This window comes from Phyllopteryx taeniolatus, chromosome 13 (assembly GCF_024500385.1).
Source record: "Phyllopteryx taeniolatus isolate TA_2022b chromosome 13, UOR_Ptae_1.2, whole genome shotgun sequence".
Classification (NCBI taxonomy): domain Eukaryota; kingdom Metazoa; phylum Chordata; class Actinopteri; order Syngnathiformes; family Syngnathidae; genus Phyllopteryx; species Phyllopteryx taeniolatus.
In genome coordinates this window covers 9,170,001-9,190,929 of record NC_084514.1, presented here as the reverse complement: position 1 = coordinate 9,190,929, position 20,929 = coordinate 9,170,001, and the positions used below count along the sequence as shown (strand labels likewise).

At 40.5% G+C, this 20,929-nt stretch overlaps 2 protein-coding genes across 23 annotated transcripts in view; both read left to right on the top strand.

Annotated features, from left to right (window-relative positions):
• Positions 1-9,487, top strand: part of stxbp5b (syntaxin binding protein 5b (tomosyn)) — a 34,645-nt gene extending 25,158 nt beyond the window's left edge. For 7 of the 17 annotated variants that reach the window (XM_061795209.1, XM_061795210.1, XM_061795208.1 and 4 more), the window contains 8 exons: positions 1,111-1,161; positions 1,320-1,436; positions 2,645-2,887; positions 3,112-3,475; positions 4,042-4,207; positions 5,338-5,449; positions 5,554-5,774; positions 5,998-9,487. In XM_061795209.1, the coding sequence (XP_061651193.1) occupies positions 1,111-1,161; positions 1,320-1,436; positions 2,645-2,887; positions 3,112-3,475; positions 4,042-4,207; positions 5,338-5,449; positions 5,554-5,774; positions 5,998-6,039 (1,316 nt within the window). In that variant the 3' untranslated portion in view covers positions 6,040-9,487. Of the gene's footprint in view, positions 1-1,110; positions 1,162-1,319; positions 1,437-2,644; positions 2,888-3,111; positions 3,476-4,041; positions 4,255-5,337; positions 5,450-5,553; positions 5,775-5,997 lie in introns of those variants that run through there. The other 10 variants (XM_061795217.1, XM_061795214.1, XM_061795213.1 and 7 more) reach the window with 3 other exon arrangements.
• A 519-nt stretch (positions 9,488-10,006) lies between these two features.
• sash1b (SAM and SH3 domain containing 1b) overlaps positions 10,007-20,929 on the top strand; it is a 29,122-nt gene continuing 18,199 nt past the window's right edge. For 2 of the 6 annotated variants that reach the window (XM_061795227.1, XM_061795224.1), the window contains exons 1-3: positions 10,007-10,116; positions 10,234-10,724; positions 10,883-11,356. In XM_061795227.1, the coding sequence (XP_061651211.1) occupies positions 10,925-11,356 (432 nt within the window). In that variant the 5' untranslated portion in view covers positions 10,007-10,116; positions 10,234-10,724; positions 10,883-10,924. Of the gene's footprint in view, positions 10,117-10,233; positions 10,725-10,780; positions 11,357-20,929 lie in introns of those variants that run through there. The other 4 variants (XM_061795226.1, XM_061795222.1, XM_061795228.1 and 1 more) reach the window with 3 other exon arrangements.

The window sequence follows — 20,929 nt, the reverse complement described above, 5'->3', positions numbered from 1 at the left end:
CGGGATATGCTGGACAACTTCTCGATTGGTTCATTTTTTAGGGCTGCACGATATTGGGCAAAAAAATGCCGATTGCGATTCTCTTTCTTCTAAACCTACAATTTATATTGCGCTGTGAAAAAATACAGGATAACATGTAACGTGAAAACCAGCACACATTATTCTTTTTCCTGTGACGGGTGGAATGATGCGCGCAGTTCATGTTGGGTATCAGAGTTCTTTTGCCTCCTACATCGCAGGACCTTGCGGTGACTATTGCGCAATTGTCGTAATGACAATGCTCAAACAATACATCGTGCAGCCCTGTTTAGAATTATTTCCCCATAAGATATCATGTACATTGAAGTAATTTGCTCCAGCATCAAACTGTCGCCATCAATAAACCTTACTAACTCTCTGAACAACTTTGTATAATATTGAAAAATTCTTAATTGTAAAACAAGTCTAAAAATACAGTCCAATTCGTCTTCTGTACACCCAAACCCCTAAAGAGCCCCAACAAAGCACAGCTGAGCCCCTAAAAAAACACCCAGGTGCACCTGAGTCACGACGACAATGGCACCTGCTTTGCCTCGCGCTCCACCATTACTCTCTTTTTTTTAGAATTCATATTTAAAGAAAACTTGCTAGAGTATTGTTTAATCCGTCATGTTATCAACCTGTAGTTCTGCTAGTTATCACAGCGTACACAGGGAGCCCACTATCCCGATTTCCGCGTTTGGTCACGTGACCTTGGTGTAACGCAAGCATGAAGGCATTTCTAACGTAAATTTCAGCAGACCGCAGAGGGCGATATTGCCCAACATGGCGGCCCCCTGAGATCGGTGAAAGTTGATGAATTGATCTGTTCAAGTCTTTTTCCACAAACACATTATTAATCAGTATACCATGTTTTAGACTTGTGGGGTCACATACAACATATTCTTGCCCAAACATTTTTTGCGTTTCCCTCACCTTTAACAGTTGCCATCCAGTATGAATCACCACCTTTAAAAAAACACTGTCTGGATTCTGTGTGATTCTGAACTAAAATCAACTTCAAAAACATTTTATTTCCCTACCGCAAGTGTTGTTTCCTCACAAACGAGGCGTGTTGTGTTTGTGTTTCAGCTAGGATGTCGCGGAAAATTAGCTCGCCTAATGAGCAAAAGCCCAACTCCGGTAAGCCTGAGATGCTAACGAACTCCTAGTTTTTCTTGACCTTTTTCCATTTTCACAGGTTTTTTTTTTTTTTTTTTAATTCAAGCAGTAAGCAAAGTAAGGTGTGTGTGTGTGTGTGCATGCGTGCGTGCTTGTGTGTTTGTGTGTGCCGCGGGCAGAGTGGGGTACCATCTCATCCAGAAAGCACTTTTATTACACCCACAACGGCACGTCCAAGACAACGCGCAAGAGTGTGGAGCTGGCTTTCCCCGCAACAAACTCAGACCACAACATGAGTGAGTGCACTAGTGGCCGAGCTCCGGCTTGCTGGCTGAAGTGGGGCACCTGGTACTAAGCCCCATTGTCACAGCCGGAGGTGGTGGGGGGCGCCGGCTTCTCTTCCCACATGGTGTCGCTAACACACTTGGGCTCGGAGTATGTTCAACCGCACCTGAGCGACACCGTTGTCTTTTTTCCATTGGCTTGCTGGTGTTCTTTTAATGCGACCTGATGATGTTTGTTCTCGTTGGCAAGTGCCATTCATGTTGATTGTCCAATGGAAAAGCTCGAAATGTGGTGTGCACTAAACTGAGTATTGGGACTACACTGAAAAGGGGAAAATGCTATGAGCGCTAAAATGTATGTTGAGATTAAATCTTATGTCATATATATATATATATATATATATATATATATATATATATAACAAGTGAATTTGTATCCCTTTTGTTTGTAGCGTTTATTCTTATACTACTATAACCTTTAATCTCCAAAAAAGACTTTTTTTCTCATAAGATTAAGGCTTTTTAAAAAGTACTTGAAAAAGATGACTTTCTGGTGAAAATTTAGATTTTAAAATTTTTGAAAAAATACAATTTGTTTCTCGTGATATTACAGCTGTCTCGAATATATGACCGTTCTCACTAGCTTCTGACCTTTATAAAACTAAATTAAAAACGACTATCACCGTGAGATTTCCAATTAATATCTGAAAAAATACAGCTTTAGTTTGTCATGTTATAACATTTATCTTGAAAAATACATTAGTCTCGTAAAAATGACCCTCAAAAATACTACTATATTCTCGTAATATTAACACTGTTGTTACTTAAAATATTATGATTTTATTCTCAAAATATTGTCTTTGCATTTCACCAAAAAAAAACTAAAAAATAAAGACTATGACTTCATGTGCATTTCATGTATATGTTTTTCCTCTTTTCAGTGTGTCCTTAATACAGCTTGGTGAAATGGGTTTGTTTTGTCTCATCTAGTGACTTTGATTAAGTTTTTAAGCCTTAAGGATTTTCTGTGCAGACTTTTGTCCTTATTGTACACAAGCAAGAAACGACAACTGTTTGTACAGTAAAAAAAATAATACAATTAAAGGTTCGGAAATCTGCCTAACTCTTCAAATTGTCATGTCCAAAAAGTGACCTTATCTCCTCACATAGCAGCCTCTTCTCTAACAGATGCCTTCTCTTTTTCTCCCCCTTTAATCCAGATTCCAAGGACAACTCGTTCAGCCGCTCGCGCAGTTCCAGCGTGGCCAGCATCGACAGGGAGTCCCGCGAGGCCATCTGCGCCTTCTGCTTCTGCGAGACCTTCCCCAGGAAGTTGGCGGACGCCTCGCCCAGCCCATGCCTGCTGGTGGGCACCACCCACGGCTCTGTCATGTTGGTGGCCCTCAGCCTGCCCTCTGGTGATCAGCAGAGGCTCCTGCAGCCAGTCGGGATCTCCTCCTCTGGTAAACATAATGGAAATGTACCTACATTAAAAGGGTGTGTAGACATTACATATGACATACATATGATACTTTAGAGCTGTATAGACGGCGCATTAGCGTTATATAGCATTAAAATATGTAAGTGTGTTACATTAGAGGTGTTTAGAAATTAAATATGTAAACATGGTTGGTGGATTAGAGTAGTCGCGACGTTCAGTCTGATGTAAATTTGTTGGTATTTGAAGGCACGGTGGCCAGACTCAAAGGAGGCATCTTAACGACGGCCCTGCTGGACGCCGCTGGAGCCCTGCTGCCCGCCTCCTACCAGCCCTGGTACGATCCCAACGCCTCCGACGAGGAGAAGGAGAAGGAGAAGAGCCGGTGGCGCAGGCCGGCGTCACCGCCCTCGTCGCAGGACGGCCACGACTCGCAGTTCGCCATCCTGTGCTCGGAGAAGCAGGCCAAGGTGTTGGCTATGCCCTCGCAGACGCGCGTCTACAAACACAACATCACCGAGTCGTCCTTCGTGCTGAGGGCCGACGTCGTGGAGATGGCGGGAGCCAACTGCATCGCCTGCTTCTGCGCCAACGGACACATCATGATGCTGAGGTATTTTAAGTGCAGTGGTATGTCGGCAAAAAACATTTAACATTTGAGTTGTTATATCCCAGTAAATAGGATTATTAGAGGTATATACACAATAGATATGCTAATGAGGTGCATATGAAATTAACTAGGATGTAAGTTGGGTATATTAGGTGTACGAACATCAAATATGCCATGAATATGGTACATTATAGGTGTGCAGTAGAGACATTGGCCGCTTCGTCTGCGTGTGAGCGTCTGGGTGTGAGTTGTGGCCAACATTAGCTCCTTGCGTATGTTATAAAAAATGGCTGAAAGTGCATCAGTGACTGTGGCTCTCCTTGCCCACATTTGAGGGCAATACAGTACCTAAGTTGCTCCATTTTATTTCATTTTTTCACTTCACACAAGTCAAAATGGTCCAACGTTCGAGACCAGTCACAGAAGATTTGAATCAGTCCTTTTGTTAATCAAAACATATAAAACTTTATTTATTTATTTATTTTTTTACTTGAAATGGTTTGGTCAGAATCCAAATGTTGCCCTTCAAATTTCTGCTTGTATCATAACAATTTCTGTGGCCCCCGCAGCTTGCCGAGTCTGCGTCCTCTCCTGGACGTCAACTACCTGCCGCTGACCGACATGCGGATAGCGCGGACGTTCTGCTTCTCCAATCTGGGCCAGGCTCTGTACCTCACCTCCCCCACGGAGGTGCAGAGGATCACTTACAGCCAAGAGACCTGCGACAACCTTCAGGTGCCGTCCATTGCTGTCTTTAAAATGGCTTCCACTGAGTCATTAAGGTTAGATATACAGGTACAGTATATCTCAATAAATTAGATTGTCAAAGGCTAAATTTAGTTAGGTAGTTCAATGCAAAAAGTGAAACTCTTATAGAGATGCACTACACACAGAGTTTCATGATTTTATTTTATTTTTTAATATATATGTATAATTTTGATGATTATAGCTTGCACCAAACGAAAACCCAAAATCCACCAGAATATTATGTAACAAACAAGCAAGAATCAAGGAAAATGATATTAAATGTAGAAATTAGGCAGGAATTTGCCCCCTGAGAAGTATAAAGGCTCAATATAATGTAATGAGTACTGAAATAAATGAACTTGTCTACCAGCGCCATGTTCAAATTTATTGAGATGTACCTGGAAGATGAAATATCCCATATTGAGCCCCAGAGGGAAAATTCAGGTGTTACAGCAGTTTAGAAAATTAAAATACAATCAAATCTGACATTATAAGGATTTACTTGAGCGGAGTTTTTACACCAGTTGTTGTCGCCTCCATTCATCTCTGACGACCAGCTGTTTTTGGAAGTGAACATGAAGATTGTGCAAAAGTTGATGTAAAACTCACAAAACTAGATGCATATCAAATGCAATTTATTTGCTGCGTTGAAATCCTCTTTGTAGACAAAGTCATGAAATCTTGGGGCAGTCTGAACAAATGAACTACAATTTTCAGAAATAAAACTTTAAAATTGATCATATTTGACCGGAATACAACACAAGGGTTGAAGAAAAAAGCTTTTAATATTTACTTGGGTTATCTTTGTCTGATTTAGTTAGATTAGCGTGAGATTGAATTTCTGAACACACGCTCGGTGAGCAGCGAACATTTACCTTATTATATATAAATTTGTAACATTATACATCATATTGGAATGAAAGTACACCTTTTTCACAACTCTTAAGTACCGGTATATACGTCTATACAATGTGACAAAAATGTGTAATTTTCCTTATACCTAGGTATAATACGCACTATCAAATTTTGCTTCTTTCTTTGGGAGAAAAAATGCGTATTATACACGGGAAGATACGGTTTAGAAAAGAGTGAAACTCACATGTTGCTTGTCCTTTTAGGAGATGCTAAGTGAGTTGTTCACACCAGTGGAGACCCCAGAGGCTCCAAACAGAGGTTTCTTCAAAGGACTCTTTGGTGGAGGAGCTCAGTCTCTGGATCGGGAAGATCTTTGTAAGTGCTCAAAATCACCCTTTTAACATAAATGAATATCTGTACACTTATTTACAGATTTCTGCGTCTTGTTTTTTTTGTTTGTTTGTTTGTTTTCCCGGCAGTCGGCGAAACGGCGTCTGGGAAGGCTTCTCGCAGCCTGGCCCAGCACATTCCCGGCCCGGGCAACATGGAGGGCATGAAGGGCGCGGCGTCAGGCGTGGTGGGCGAACTGGCCCGCGCACGGATAGCGCTGGACGAGCGAGGGCAGAAGCTAGGCGAGCTGGAGGAGAGGACGGCCGCCATGATGGCCAGCGCAGACTCCTTCTCTAAGCATGCTCACGACGTACGCTCTCCACTTTATTTTTCTTTAAGATAAAAATAATATTTTTGGTCATCATAGTGGTAAAATAATTACAGATCAGGAAAGTCCTCATTAGTAGCATTCATGAGATATATGACCCAATATGGTTTATTATGTATTGTTTTGGGGGTTATTTTTTTTCCCTCTTTATTTCCTTACCAGATACACGTTTCTGACACCTGTTTTGTTTTTCCAAACCCCTCAGATGATGCTGAAGTACAAAGACAAGAAATGGTACCAACTCTGATGATGGCAGGCAACGCCTGGACGAGCACTGTGGACTCTGTAGTCATGTACACACACACACACACACACACACACACACACATCAATATGGCCGAGGAGCTGCGGTTCCTTCGTCATCCTTCTCTAATTCTCTCCGAGTCGGCGGGGTTTTCCTGGGCTTTTTGGACTTGTGTATTTTTGTTTGTTTTGGGTCACTTAGCTCTGCATTGCCTCGCTGGCCGACGGACCGCTGCCGCGGACCTAAATGAGGAGTAAAAGTCTGACTATCCCGCCTTGAGACCCTTTTTCCCTCGTCCTTTTAAGTCCAATCGTTGAAGTTTGTTGGTGACTGACGAAAGGATTCAGTCTGTCTGTTTGTCTTTTGTGTGAGGAAACGGCCATTGAAGCACTTAGGAATATGAAGCGGGAGCTGATGAATAGCCTACCAAATAAGGGCTGGTAGTAGACTAGTCCATCTTTTGCAAAAAAAACAAAAAGTCGTCACTTTCCTTCAATTTTAATTTAGTTTATTTATCAGGACGCGCGATGCAGTTTTTGAGATTGTTTATCAGGTCACACAAGAGGTTTCTTAGATTGTTCATCAGGACAAATTTGTTAGATCATCAGGACACACGAAAATGTGTTAGATTACTATATTTATCAGGACACAAGAAGTTTGTTGCCTCATTTATCAGGACACTGGAGAGGTTTCTTAGATTATCAGGACACTCGAGAAGTTGGTTAGATAATTTATCAGGATGGATGATAACATTGTTATAATTTATTAGGATACAAGAAGTTTTTTAGCTCATTTAAAAGGGCTTTTGTTCGCCGGGCATTACTTTGTGTTAATTGTCAAATAATTGCACGCGTTAAAAAAAGTTCTGGAGTTGTTTCCACCCACTGCTGTTGCATTTGCCGTTAAGCCTCTTTCACACGGAGATCCTGCAAAATGGCTGCAATGGAACTCAAGTAAATTTTTGGGGATGTTGCTATTTTTTTTGCCCCACTTAATCAGTTGTGGAAGGAAACGATGACCAAAAAAAAGTTTTAATTCATATATTTGGTGTAGGAAGTTCTGCCTAAACAGAATTTTCGTCGACACATTTGGTGTAGGAAGTTGGAGAACATTCTCAGCAAAATAACAATGCAGTTTGGATTTTTTTTTCTCACTTATTTTCTGCCTGCTCACTAGTCATACCAACAAAATAAAAGAGAGGAGGAAAAAATGCATTTTATTCCACATATTTGGTGTTTGGAAGTTGGGTAAAACTAAAATATGTGGCGCTGGTTGATGTTTGTTTTTTTTCTCCCCACCTCGTCTTTATGCCAAAGAAATAAAATGTGCATTTTATTCCACATAATTGGTGTGGGAAATTGGGGAATTTTTAATTATTTTTTTTTTGAACGACCAAAACACTCCACAGTAGTTGATCGTTCTCAGTCGGCGCTTGTTCACTTTTTAGCCATTGATAACGCGTCTGTGCTAAGCTAGCTGTTTAGCTGCGTGTGTGTGAGCATACATATATTCAGGGATGTGTGTATGTATGGACCCCACATTTGCATTTTTTATTGAGTCTTCTGCAAGCTGCTATTTGCGTACATCTTAAAGAACAAAACAGCTCAAGTTTAATGGCATATTGTGGCCATCTTCTTTTTGTGTAAGATATTTCATAATTGTATTATTTATCGCCCCCTTTGTCTATATATTTGTTGTAAGAAATTACCGGAAACATTACAACACTGTATTTTTTTTCCCCCAACTAACAGCTCACTCAAAAAAAAGAGAAAATAATTTTAGTCCATGTATTTACTGTAAGAAGTAAATACATGTCTGAAACACGACAATGCTGTTTTTTCTGCCTAATCAATCACCCCCCCCCCCCCCCCTAAAAAAGCAGAAAAAGCCAAATTCTAGTCTACTTTTTGGGTGTAGGAAATTCTCTTATATGATGCATCCTGTTGCAATTGTTGATGCTATTTCCATAATTTTTGGGTGTATGTAAAAGGTTGGGCAAAATTCTCATAAACCCCCCAAAAAAAGAGCCTGTTTTAGTCTGTATATTTAATGTGTGAAGTTGGGGATAATTCCTAGAAACATCACAACAGTTTTAATTTTTGTCTGCCTAATCAGTCACACAAAAAAGTACATTCAAGTTCATATTTGGTGTAGGAAGTTGGGGGAAATTCACGGAAATAAGTTGGGAAATTTTAGATGTTGCGGTTTGGATTTTTCCCGCCTTATCAGCCACACCCAAAAAAAGACAACTTTAATTTGTTAGCAGTTGGGGAAAAATCTGAAGCATGACAAAGCCGTTTGGATTTTTTTCTGCCTAATCAGTCACACAAAAAAAACCAACTGCATTTTAGTCCACATATTTGGTGAAGCAAGTTGTGGAAAAGTCTGTGCAACATAAGTGTATTTTTTATTCAGCTTTTTCTGTGTGTAAGACGTTGGGGAAATTCTCCTACATATAACACTGTTCGGATTTTTGCCACTTTTTTCCGCCAAAACAATCACTCCGAAAACAACCCAAAAAGCGCATTTTGAAAGCCACTCTGTACTGACAAACCCAAGCCAAGCAGCAGCCATGAAATGTGGGTTGAGCACGATTTTTTTTTTTATGAATTTTTGTTGTTGTGAGAGGACCAAAAGACATCCGAACCTATCTATGCTTATCTAGATCTATGTCATCTGCCAATCCTGCTTATTACAATGATCAGATTAGTTTTCCTCTATATCTATGATATATATTTGAAGGAAACTGTATGATCATATTCCAAAGGAATACCTTTAAATGTCTTTATTTTTGGTGGAAGACCTACTTTAAACTTTTTTTTTTTTTTTTTTCCCGGTCACACACACACATACATACACACACACACACGTATGTCACATTTTCCCACCTTGTGTGGCCTCGCCTTTTCAAGTGCTTCGGGGTTCCACAAAGCAGGGGTGGGCAACCCGCGGGGCTGCCCGTAATCTCGTCGCGCATTAACGGATGCATGATGTTAAGTGTTTACAAACGCGTATTATGCCGACATTTGTATTTACTCACACAAAAAAAAAAAACAACAACAAGACGCTGTTTACATTTAATGGTGTGTACATGCGCGTGAAAGGTTTCCTGGCTTTTGCGGACGCGCTGATTCATAAAGGCTTTTGCTCGGCTTTACAGCATTGTGCAAAAAGGGGGAGGGGGGGGGGGGGGGTTCGATGCTGAGCCCACCCTGTCCATCAGCCATGCATCATCCATCCATATGTCCTCTTTGTCCGTCTTCTGGGATGAATATCTGTGGAGTTGCAGTATTTTCTCATTTTTGTACAGTTTTATTAAAGATGAATTTCCCATGGATGTCCTGACTTGATCTGCTCCCACAATTAGACTGTAGATACTAATTGCACTAATATATATATGGATATATATTGGTGTATTGGAAAATAAATGTTAAAAAAAATTAAAACCTGATGTGCTTGTGTGTCTTGTTTCTTGAGGGAATGACAGCTGCGATCTAACAAGAACAGTCCTAAATTAATCTGGAGAAAATTGATTTTTTTTTTTTTTTTTTAGGAGAAGAGAAACGCATTTTTCAAGAAAAAAGTCGAGAATAGTTGTTTTTTTTTGTTTTTTTTTTTAGGGGGGTGGGGAATAATGTTGCCGATTCACGAGAAAAACTAGGTTTTTGAATGCGAGATGAATGTCGCAATCTTATGAGAAAAGAATCCGATATTTTTCAAGAATTAGTCAAATTTATTTTTGGCAAATCTCAGCAAAACAGGTTTTCCAGGAGGAAAAAGTTCTTAAAATATTTGGAGAATAAAGTCATATTTTTTTAGGAAAAAAGGTAAAAGATGGAGTATGTGATTGTTAAAATGTCAACGAAAAAAAGCGTGTTTGGACATTTAAGATGTCGCTGACGTCACACCAAGACATGGGGGGCGTGTCCTTTTTTTGTGATGTGAAGAGGGGCGTTCCCAGGGCAATTATTTAACCGATTGCTCCAAAAACGGATTGATATTGGAAATGACTCCCTGTTTCATGTTATTGAGCTAAAAATACATATTAAAAACTACTGAGATAAAAGCCATCTGGGCGCTGTAGGTCCTATTATTCTTTTTATCATTTGAATCAATTTCACATTGTATTATTTAATGGAATTTATGTGTTCATTCTATTTCATTTCATGTCACTTTATTTGTCTAATTTGTTTGTAGTTCAAATCTGATTTGATCCATCCATCAACTTCATTGAAGGCGCCAGGCCTACATTTCCCAGAATGCTCTGCAGGTGTCGCCAAAGTTCCCTCTCGGCTGCTGTGGTGCAGCCGGCTCAATGCAACTCTCCATGCAACAGCAGCAGCGGCATCGTTCTCGTCGTCCTCGCGAAGGGAGACGAGCAAAGTTGAATTCGGAGACCAAATAAGACACGACGAGTAGCGTTGGAAAGCTGAAGATAAGTTTTGAACCTCCGTTTTGTCCTCTTTGTCCCCTGTCCGTGCTCCTGCTCGTGGCGATAACGAGCAGCGCTTTATTTGATTTTATTTTATTATATTTTTTTTTGACGCCGACTCAAAACGTAAAAGCCGATGGACGCGGCGTGTGCAAAGACACCTCCTACCGCTGCTCCGAGTTAAATTGAGCTGGCGGTTAACTTCTCAAGCGGAGGTTTCTCCCCAAATCACTCCACTTCCTGACGAGATTCGGAGGTAGGCGCCTCCCGCCGGTTTTTCACGTCCTCCCAAAAAAAAAAAAAAAAAAAAAAACTTCTCGTAGATCGGCCACAACTCTATTTATTTCGATGGGTGCGCTTTATTTTCACTTCTATACTCTTGCGTGTCTAATGCATGCCTTTGATGCTAAGCAGGACTTGGTGATGGTGGTGTAGGTGCACCTCGCATGCCCCAGGATGAGCCAGGGCCCCAACCTGGTGATGAAGTGGCTCTCCCGGCTCCACCTGGCCCAGTACGTGGAAGCCTTCTTGGACAACGGCTACGACGACCTGGAGGTGTGCAGGCAGATCGGCCGGCCCGACCTGGACGCCATCGGGGTCCGCGTGGAGTACCACCGCCACCGGCTGCTGGCCGCCGTCCGACAGCTGAGGGACTGCGACCGCAGGAAGGCGCCGGGGTACTACTTCACCCTGGAACCGCAACGGGAGACGGCGGCACCGCGGACCGGAGGAGGGACCCACCTTCCGTCCTGTCCCGGTAACCACGACCCGAGATTGACGGATTGTAACGACTTTGTCATCTATCCCAAACTCAAGCTCAAGGTTCTCATACGGGAGAAACTGGCCAAAGACGGGATCGACCTCGGAGATGCGCCGTACAGCCGCAAGGTAAGATCGCATCCGGGATCTTGGGGAGTTGTAGTATGACCAGAATAAAGTCGCGTTTTTATTGGATTTGATTTGGTTTACAGTGAAGCCATCAAATCGTATTTTGGGGAGAATCAAGTCACATAAGTAGAATTTTTGTAGGGACTCAAGTCATTTAAATTATATCACCATTTCTTTTGACAAAAAAAATTTGTATTTTTTTTTTTTAGAAAAAACTCTCAATATTATGATTTTTATATAACATCGTAATTTTATGAAAATCAAGTTATATTTATAGTATGAAGTAAGTCATACTTGTTCAAGATTCAAGTAATTGTTTTCACAGAAAAGGTTGTACTTTTGAACAATGGATTTTTTTTCAAGAATAAAGTTGTAAGCTAATGATAATTGTCATATTTTCTCGAGAATAAAGGTGTGTGTGTGTATGTATATAAATATATAATACCTGTGTGTGTGTGTGTGTCTGCCAATCTGCAATAGGGCAGCTCAGTCTGCATGATGTTTCATTCCAGTAAGTGCAGCTTGTGGCTTTGCAAGTAAATCAATGTTGAGTGATCATTATGGTGTTTGGTGACCGACTGTGTGGCCGGTCGGTGCACGCTGACCTCAGGGAACGACTGTGTTCCCTCACATGTGCTGCAGATGACCTAAATGCTGACTGACTTTAACCAGCATCAAAGGGAAAACGCTGCGCACGTTTTTGCATCGTCTTTGGATTCTCATGACTAGATTTGTTTGTCATTTGACACTGCATTTTAATGGATGGAATAGTTCTCATTGCTATCAACGCCCTAAAAAAAAAGTTTCAATATCACAAGAATAAATCAATTATTTTTTTTCCAAATAGTCGGAATTTTTTTTCAAGCATAAAGTCCTAATCTTATGACAATCAAGTCGTATTTTTTCGAGAACTCTGACTTGTGTGGCACAGAGGGTAAGAGTACGCCCTGCAACCGGAGGGTCGCCGTTTCGTAGCCCCGCCCAAGCGGATGCATGGGCAAGACATTTAGCCCACGTTGTCTACAAGCGAATGTGGTTGGATGTTAGGCGGTGGTCGGAGAGGCCGTAGGTGCAGAATGGCAGCCACGCTTCCGTCAGTAACTTCCCAGCGTGAGGGTGTGACCATGGAGTGAATGAATCGTGTGTGAAATTGTACAGTGTCTTTGAGGGCCTAGAAAAGTGTTATATATGTGTAATGCATTATTATTATTAGAAAATTTATTTTACGACAATAGTCTCATATTTCTTTTAGAATACTGGAATTTTTCAAGGACAACGTCATAATCTTATGAGAAACAGGTCATTTTTATATATACATATTTTTCAAGAAGTTGGTTTTATTTGACAATAAAGTTGTATTTTTTCCAGTCGTAATCTTGTGAGAATCTAGTTATATTTTTGTCAAGAAACAAGTTGTATTTTTTCAAGAAGTCATATTTTATCTTTGAAAATCTATTTTCTTTAGAGAAATTATTATTATTATTTTTTTTAAGTTGTAATCTTCCGCCAAAGTTTTTTAAATAATTCTTTTAAGAATAATAATAGAATCTTTTGGGACAAAGTTGTATTTTTCAATAATAAAATCATAATCTTATGAGAATCAAGTCATTTATTTATTTTATTTTTTTAGAATCAAGTTGTATTATTTTGAGACTTAGGTCGTATTTCTTCATCATTAAAGGCTCTAAAAAAAATGTAACCATCTTTAACTTTTTTATTTTTCTATTTTTGTAAAAAGTGTCTCCAGACACGGCAATTTTTCGTCGTTTGACGTCACTTTCTAACGCACATAAAAATTCTCAGTGCTGGGAAGGCTTTCCGTTGAGACGAGTTGAAACGGTTCTCTGACAAGAGCGCAGACAGCTGCCAGCTGCCTGGCAGAGCTTCCATGTTGTTAGCGCCCATTGAGCCCGCTCGCCTATGCGAGGAACCCCGTTGGCTTGAGCTTGTCCCGCTATCCTTAGCGACACGATGAATGTTCTGATTAATTTTTTTTTTTTCTTCTTCTTCTTCTCCCTCGCGCTTTTCATGAGGCTGAGCAGGGAGGAAGCGAGTTGAAAAGTACAAAAGAAAGCCTTTGCAACCGCATCACAATGAGGACCAATTGCTTTGACGCGGCCTTTCATTCAAGTTCTTAAAGGAGGCGTACAATATTATTCCTTTTTTGTTTGTTTTGCACCATTTAAAACAGTTCCCGGTAGGGAGTCGAATGAATTGTGATGTGAAACAGAATGTAGCCAATCAAGACGCGACCTGACTGAAGAACAAGGAAGCGGGCATGAATACAAACAAACGACTCTCGTGTTGCTAGGATAATAACATCAGCCACTAGCTTCATTTCAGAACTCACCTTTAGCTCAGTGGATCATAAAGGTTTATTTATTTAGTTAGTTAGTTAGTTAAGGATTTTTCCGGAAAAAAAATAAGATCACTATCATTTTTAATTAGCATTTTGGAGCCTGAAAATGTAAACATTTCAAAGCGGGTGTAAAAAGTGGAAGGTTTTCTAAGCACTCACGTTGAAAACAAGTTTTAAAGACAAAAAATACGGCAGGGTCTGTAACTTGGTTTTAAGGACTCGGTTCAGTCCACATTGGGTACCGCATGTGAATTTCTTAAAGGTTTCCGCTACCTTTGTATGAAAATAACTCCCTAGATTAACAATGGTTTATCAATTAGTAGCGATCAATCAGTGCACCATAATGGAAATTTAGCACAGTGCGATCAGATTTGGTGAAGCAGCACGTGGCTCATTACCCGAGGTAATTGTTCCAAGTTAAACAATTGTACATTTGTGATCAGTAGGCAGATCAATGATAATTATGACTGGGCTGTGTTCTACTCCATTCCCTATTACAATTATTTTTTTATTATTTTATTTAGTTATTTTGTGACTTTTTTTAACTTCAAAAACATTTCTAGATTTTTAAGAAAAGAGCAAAAAGAATTACAGGCTCCAATTATTTTTGGGGGACCTTTAAACGTCATCAACCAATTTATAAGAAGCCAAAATAGAATGCAAATAATTAGAAATAGTTTTTAACATTTTAAAAATATCTTTTTCTAGATTTTCTGAAATACACTTAATTACCCCTTTTTGTTTAATCAGAATCAGAATCATCTTTATTTGCCAAGTATGTCCAAAACACACAAGGAATTTGTCACAAAATAAATAAAAATAAACAAATAATGAACAAAAATCATTGCAATTTTTATAGCAGCATCTGAAGAATCTCATTGTTCATTCATCAGTTGTTGTTTTGTTTTTGTTTTTTAATCTCATAAAAAAAACCTGGGGTGTGTACACTATTTATATGCACTGTATACCCTTTTCAATTCCTGGAATGCATGATTCCATCATATGAGTTTAGTGGTGACCAAAGAAGTCTAGTGTGTGTGTGAAAGTGTGTGCGTGTGTGTTTTCCTGCAGCCATTGATATGAAATTTCCTTAACGTTTCATCTTCATCTTTCATATACCGTACTGTAGACCCAATCTTAAAATCAGATGCACTGGCATCAATAAGGGGAGAGGGGGGGGGGGCATTCTTCAAGTTGCTTTAGTTGCCACATTGATTCATCCAAAGAGAGACATATTTTATGACATCAGCATAGAAGTAAAGACACCCTTGTGATTTGACTGAAAGCAGTGAAAAGACACGTTTTATTCCTTTACTGGCTCCGACGTGACTGTTCCATCTGGATTCTTTATCTTATCGACTTCGTCCCTGTGTCTTTTCTTTTCTTATAAAGCGCTGCAAGTGAGACTGTCATATGCAGCGCCGTCACTGAGGATTCTGCTGAAAATATTTGCATCCGGTGCGTCCCCCCTCCTGTTTCTTCCCAAAGAAACACCCCCAGCTCACTAACGCACGTGCCTAACACGAAATGTTACCGGTTTGATGTTGTATAAATATAAGAGAGGTGATCAATTTACCTGACGACCCGGTGAGAATGGTTACGTCACCGTTCGTTCGTACGTCGGCGCTGGTGGTGATTTCCAAGCTCAGCAATATGCAGCCGTCCACCTTTACATATTTTTACCCTTGTTTTGTCTCGAGAGCTGTCCAATTCCTTCTTTTTAACTTTTGTTGCTAATTGGAGTTAAATAATCCAACCAAGAAACTAATCGTCTCATTTTGCGTGAGGATCCTGATCCTTCTTGTTAAAAACACATTACACTTTTTTGTTTGTTTGTTTGTTTGTTGTGGGCCTAGAACGCATTCATGGCATCCATTATTTTAAATGGGGAAAGAGGATTTGAGATGTGTGTTTTTAGCCAAGAGCATTGTCGCAGAACGTAAGCTTGTAAGTCAAGGCACCACTGTATCTCGCTTCTCCAAATCTGTTGCTATCGTCGTTAATGCTCCCTTGTTGACGTTCGTCCATGTCGTTGCTCTTGCTGTTTTTTATGATCGCAACCACGGTTGACTTTCCCGCTCTCCTTTTACATCTTTTTTTTCATCGGGTCGTCACACGCGTCGCTTGGGGAAAAAAGTAACAAACCAGTTTTGACAAAGGAGGGGAATGTATACAGTAGATATGTTTTCAAATATTGCGATTAAAGTAAAAAAGTCATCAGAACAACCAATACAGGCATACTCACGCTTTGACACCTGCGGATTCACCTATTCGCGGGTTTAAAAAGAAAAACTTCAATTACATTTTTTTTAACACTTATTGACAGTTTATCACCACTTATTGAATATCTTGGGGGTTAAAAAATATATCTAATTTATTTTCAATGCAATTTACCCTAGCGAGGATAAGCGGTACAGAAAATGGATGGATGGATGAATACTGTATAATGGCCGTCAATTATCCGCGGATTTTCGCTATTCGCGGTCCGACCTGGTCCCTATCCCCCCGCGAATAACTGGGGTCCACTGTACTCACATACAAATATCGGAGAAATCTACTAAAGTACGGTATTTGTACTTCACTACGCCCACCTACTTGGCATTCTGCCGTGCTGCCAACCGCCTTGCATTGTCACCGACCTTGTCAAGAGTTCACCTCTGCAGTGTGTAAATCAGCCTCTTTATTACACGCCGTCAATATCCAAATGCACACTTGCTCAATTTATCGTTGCTGTGATCTTGCGGATTAATACGTGACATAGTGTTTATTAGAGCGGGCCTACTGAGGGCCAACGTGTCGTACTGGAAAACAAAATTGCATTTCCTGCATTACGCAAACCCATATATAATAAAATACCTTGGGGCCTATGAGATTCATTCGTTTCGTGTCCACGCTTGTCGTGCAAATTATTCATATCTCAAATCCTCTTTCCCCACTGAAATGAATATGAATGCTATTTATCTGTTTCAGCCTCCATGAAAAAAACAAACAAACCAAAAAATATATATACAGTAGCGTTTTTAAGAAACATAGCACTCTGTAATATTGTACTTTAAAAAAATCATAGTAACCATATAATTAAATAGAATGTAAAGAAATTAAACAGTTTTTTGGTTCATTTCAATGCACATTGTGCTCCTTCTGTTGTGCGCGCCTTGGTTACCTTGGGGCAGTATAATAGCGACATATGGAGAATACCCATGAATACTTCTAGGACCTAACTATAAAATAACCATATGAAAAGTAAGTATGGAGGCAAGGTTCTTTTTTTCTTTTTTTTAATTTGACATCTTGCCATGAGGAACATACGTTGCTGTACAACGGTTGCAAACATTTGATGATATCCAATAGCCCTAAAATATGTAAAAAAAAAAAAATTGCCGGGATACATATGTTTACAAGATTACGTGAGTTTTTTTTTAAATCAAAGGTGCTTTACTTGCTAAAATATTAAACACATCTGTGTTCAGGCCCCAATGAAGCCCCAACAGGCTGTAGTAGGACTTGGAAAAAGTAAAACTTGGTCTAACCACTTAAATGTGAACAGCCGAAGGACCTCTCAGAGAATATAAATATCAAAGCAGCGTTAATAATACATAGTGCTTGAACTTCATTAAGTAAGGCATCTATGCTCTAAAGAATGTATAATGGAATGAATGCATTTTAAAGCAGGTGTTTGCTAGCAATCCGACAACAGTACATCATCATGCTCTTCACTTACTATTTAATGGTACTTTGGATACACACACACACACACAAATTACTAGTTGAAACAATTTGCATCTTAAATGGAGGAGATCGCTTTTATGGTTATGCTGAGCTTCAGTGTGCCCATAGATTGAAAATCTCCACCCAGAACCTCCATCCTTTCTAGAAATTACGACACAGTGTCCTCAGTTTACAACGGAATTTCGTTCGGTGACTACGTAACATCGGGCTCTTATGGACGGAGATGTCGGATCTTGTTCCTGTTGCCTGGCCACCTCAGAGTGCATCTCGGGGATCGGCCGCGAAATGTTACTGGGTTGCTGTTGTATTTTTTGTGAATGGAAAATCCATTCAAAATATAAGAGAGGTGATCAACTTACCTGACGACTCGGTGAAAATGTTGATATGATGTACACGGTGGTTTTCAAGGCTGCGGTATGTCCTGTGTACAAATAATTGACAGACTATTCGGTCACGCCTCATGTCAATGCACTCTCTGATTGGCTAGTCTTGTCCCGACGTGCCCAGTTGTAAAATAATATTTTTTAATAAAATTAGAAGCATTAGATGGAAGGTCAGATAGGGGTGATTTTTCAAAAGATTAATTTTATAATATTTTTCTGTCAGGTCATTAAGACAGTTTTAACATGTGACAAAAAAAAAAAAATATATATATATATATATATATATATATTTATTTATTTTTTTTGTCCTGCAAACTCTCCTTTAAATTGGAAAATGTGAGTTTTCACCATAGAGCGTCACCGTAGCGTAGCACCAAATTTTGATCACCATGTATTTTGATATGTAGGAGTACAACCGAGAGCGCGAGGGAAATCAAAGAGTGACAGTGAGACCTCTCGAAATCTACTTAGCTTAATGCAATAGTTATGATGTAGGCACACGCTTCGCTAGCTGCGGTTAGCATCCATTAAAGGCAGGCGCCGCGGTACCGTTGCTAGACAGCGGTCCCCGGGAACCTCACCAGAGATGGCGCAGCCGAGAGGCTAATCCAGTTGGACGCTGACAGTTGTTGTCAGCGGGGACGTTTGACCTTGTCGAGAAACGCGTGTTCCCATCAGCCAGTTTTGATGCAGTACATCAGCGCGGTGTTCACGGATAACGATCTCCCAGCAGGGAACGAGATGCCGGATTTGACAAAATAACGTGGAAAATCTGTTTGGGTGTGTTCCAAATCACTCTCACTTACAAGTTTAATTTATTGTGTGACTCCACTTGTAACTCCTATAACTTGTATCTTAAGTCATCTTTCCCCATTGAAATGAATGGAAATATCATTAATCCTTTCCAGCCCTCTAAAACTATATACTACCAATACATTTTTAAACATATTTTAACAACAAGAATAGCACTCTACATTATGATACTGTGTACAAACATACAGTTATAACATAATTAAATAGAATGAAAAGAATGAAACAGTTTTTGCATCATGAGTTCATGCTTTAAGTCAATGGACATTGTGCTGCTCCTTCTGGTATGAGCACTTCTGGTGTGCTCCAGGTGGCGCTCCAGTGCATGTATATATATATATATATATATATATATATATATATATATATATAGATAGATAGAGAGAGAGATATACACATAGGTTTTTCGTCTTTTTTCATCATGTTGATGGCTGTGGGCTGTTTTTGTGTTCAAGCGGTGAAACGTCTCCAGGCTTTTTTTTTTTTCCTCCCACCTAATCCGACCCGCGCTTGTTTTTCCACCGCCTCCGTGCGGCTCCACCGTCTCATGTTGCATGACTGACAGTCGTCCTTGACCCACGCCAAGCTGTCTCGTCGGCGACGCTCAGGCGCCGACATGATGATGATGCGAGCTGCTGTTCACCCAATCACAAGCCGGTGAAAAGAACCTCTTGGAATCGCTGTTTATTATTCTGACCAATTTATTGCCTTTTTGGGGGCCTCGTCAAAATAATCATAAAGTCAAAACGCCTCCAAACCTCACTCAGTCGGTCGTAACAGAACGCAGGAAAAAGTCTCAAGGACGCATGCACGAAATCGAACAGGAAGTCGGCCATTTTGGTTTGAACCTGCCATTCTGGGCAGATTCCGGGGCTCGTACTTTGACGCACCCCTGCGAGGGAATTAGTCCAAATGAGCCCCGATAGGAATCAGATTTCCTAGACAGATGGGCAAAACGCTTACATGCCAAGTTGTTGTTGTTTTGTTTTTTGCCTATGCCATGTAATGTGGTTGAAGCATGGTGTCAAAGTTTGATGATCATTTTTTTTTGCCTGCATCATATAATGTGGGCAAAATTTGACGATCATTTTGAGAATCTGCGATTTAAAAAAAAAAAGGGGGTGGGAGGGTAACATGGGGGTACGTTCACTGCTGTTTTCAACTTTAATTAGTTTTTTGCCTAATTACTTATGCTCCATGAGATGGGAACCTTCTGGCCTCCTCGCTGCACCGACCATCCATTCAGAGCCGCTTTGTGGCACAGGAGGGATTTCCGTGCTCGTAATTTAAGTGACATTAAAAAAAAAGCGTCGCGTCTCTGGTCTGAGCGCAGCTGCATTAAGCATGCTTCAACCGGTCGGGACAATCCAGATGCTGCAGGGCTGCCGCCGCAGTAAATCACACGACTGAATCAAGCCACGTTTTAGTGTCTGAAAACTGGCCTCTGAATCAGAGCCGTTGTTTAAACCCCCCAATCAGATTTGCAAGACTTAATGGTAGAGACAAAAGGTTTGGTCTGTGCCTCCTGTACGCTCTCTTAATCGTTTTAAGACTCACCCTCACGTTCCCTTTTATCTGTTTCCATTCACTTTTTTTGTTTTGCTACACAGTAACGCTAACAAATTAAAGTGTAATCCTGATCGATTGAGGTTAGTTCAATTCCTCATGTTCCATTGCCATTGTAAAGCACGCTTCAGAGAATTCTATAAAGCCGGACAGACACTTTGCGTTATTTTAAAATTCCAACTGGACGAGTTAATGGCCAGCGACTGAGGTCAAAGGTGTCGACTAAAGTCCTATAGATTTCGGTAGAGCTTAGATTAGACTGTTGCTGACAAATCTGAAAGAAAAAACAAAAAGGCCTTCCCTTAGAATGCACATTTTTATAATGAATAAAAAATAAAATTTTCAAGGGTGAGACATTCCAGAGGGCTAAAACGCCCCCCCCCCCCCCACCCCCAAACACGTTAAACCTAGCGACGGCCCTGATGCAGTACGTATTAAAAGTCTAATGTCCGAGATCATGTCAGGTTTTACAGTACCTCAAGTCATTTGCTCCGCTTGACATTTTCCACTGTCACGTGATTCTTGTCAACTCCGCAGGGATGGAAAGCTCAGAAGACATTTCCGGTGCGAGCCGGAACATTTTGACAGCGATGAGAAAAAATCCAGCCGAGGGGGGTCTGCCCGGCGTACCGGGGCAGCAAGCTGTTGGCCGCTGTGTCACCAGATGGGGGGGGGGGGGGGGGGGGGGAAGCTCTTTCTGGCAGGAAGTGCGCCATAAGGTCATTG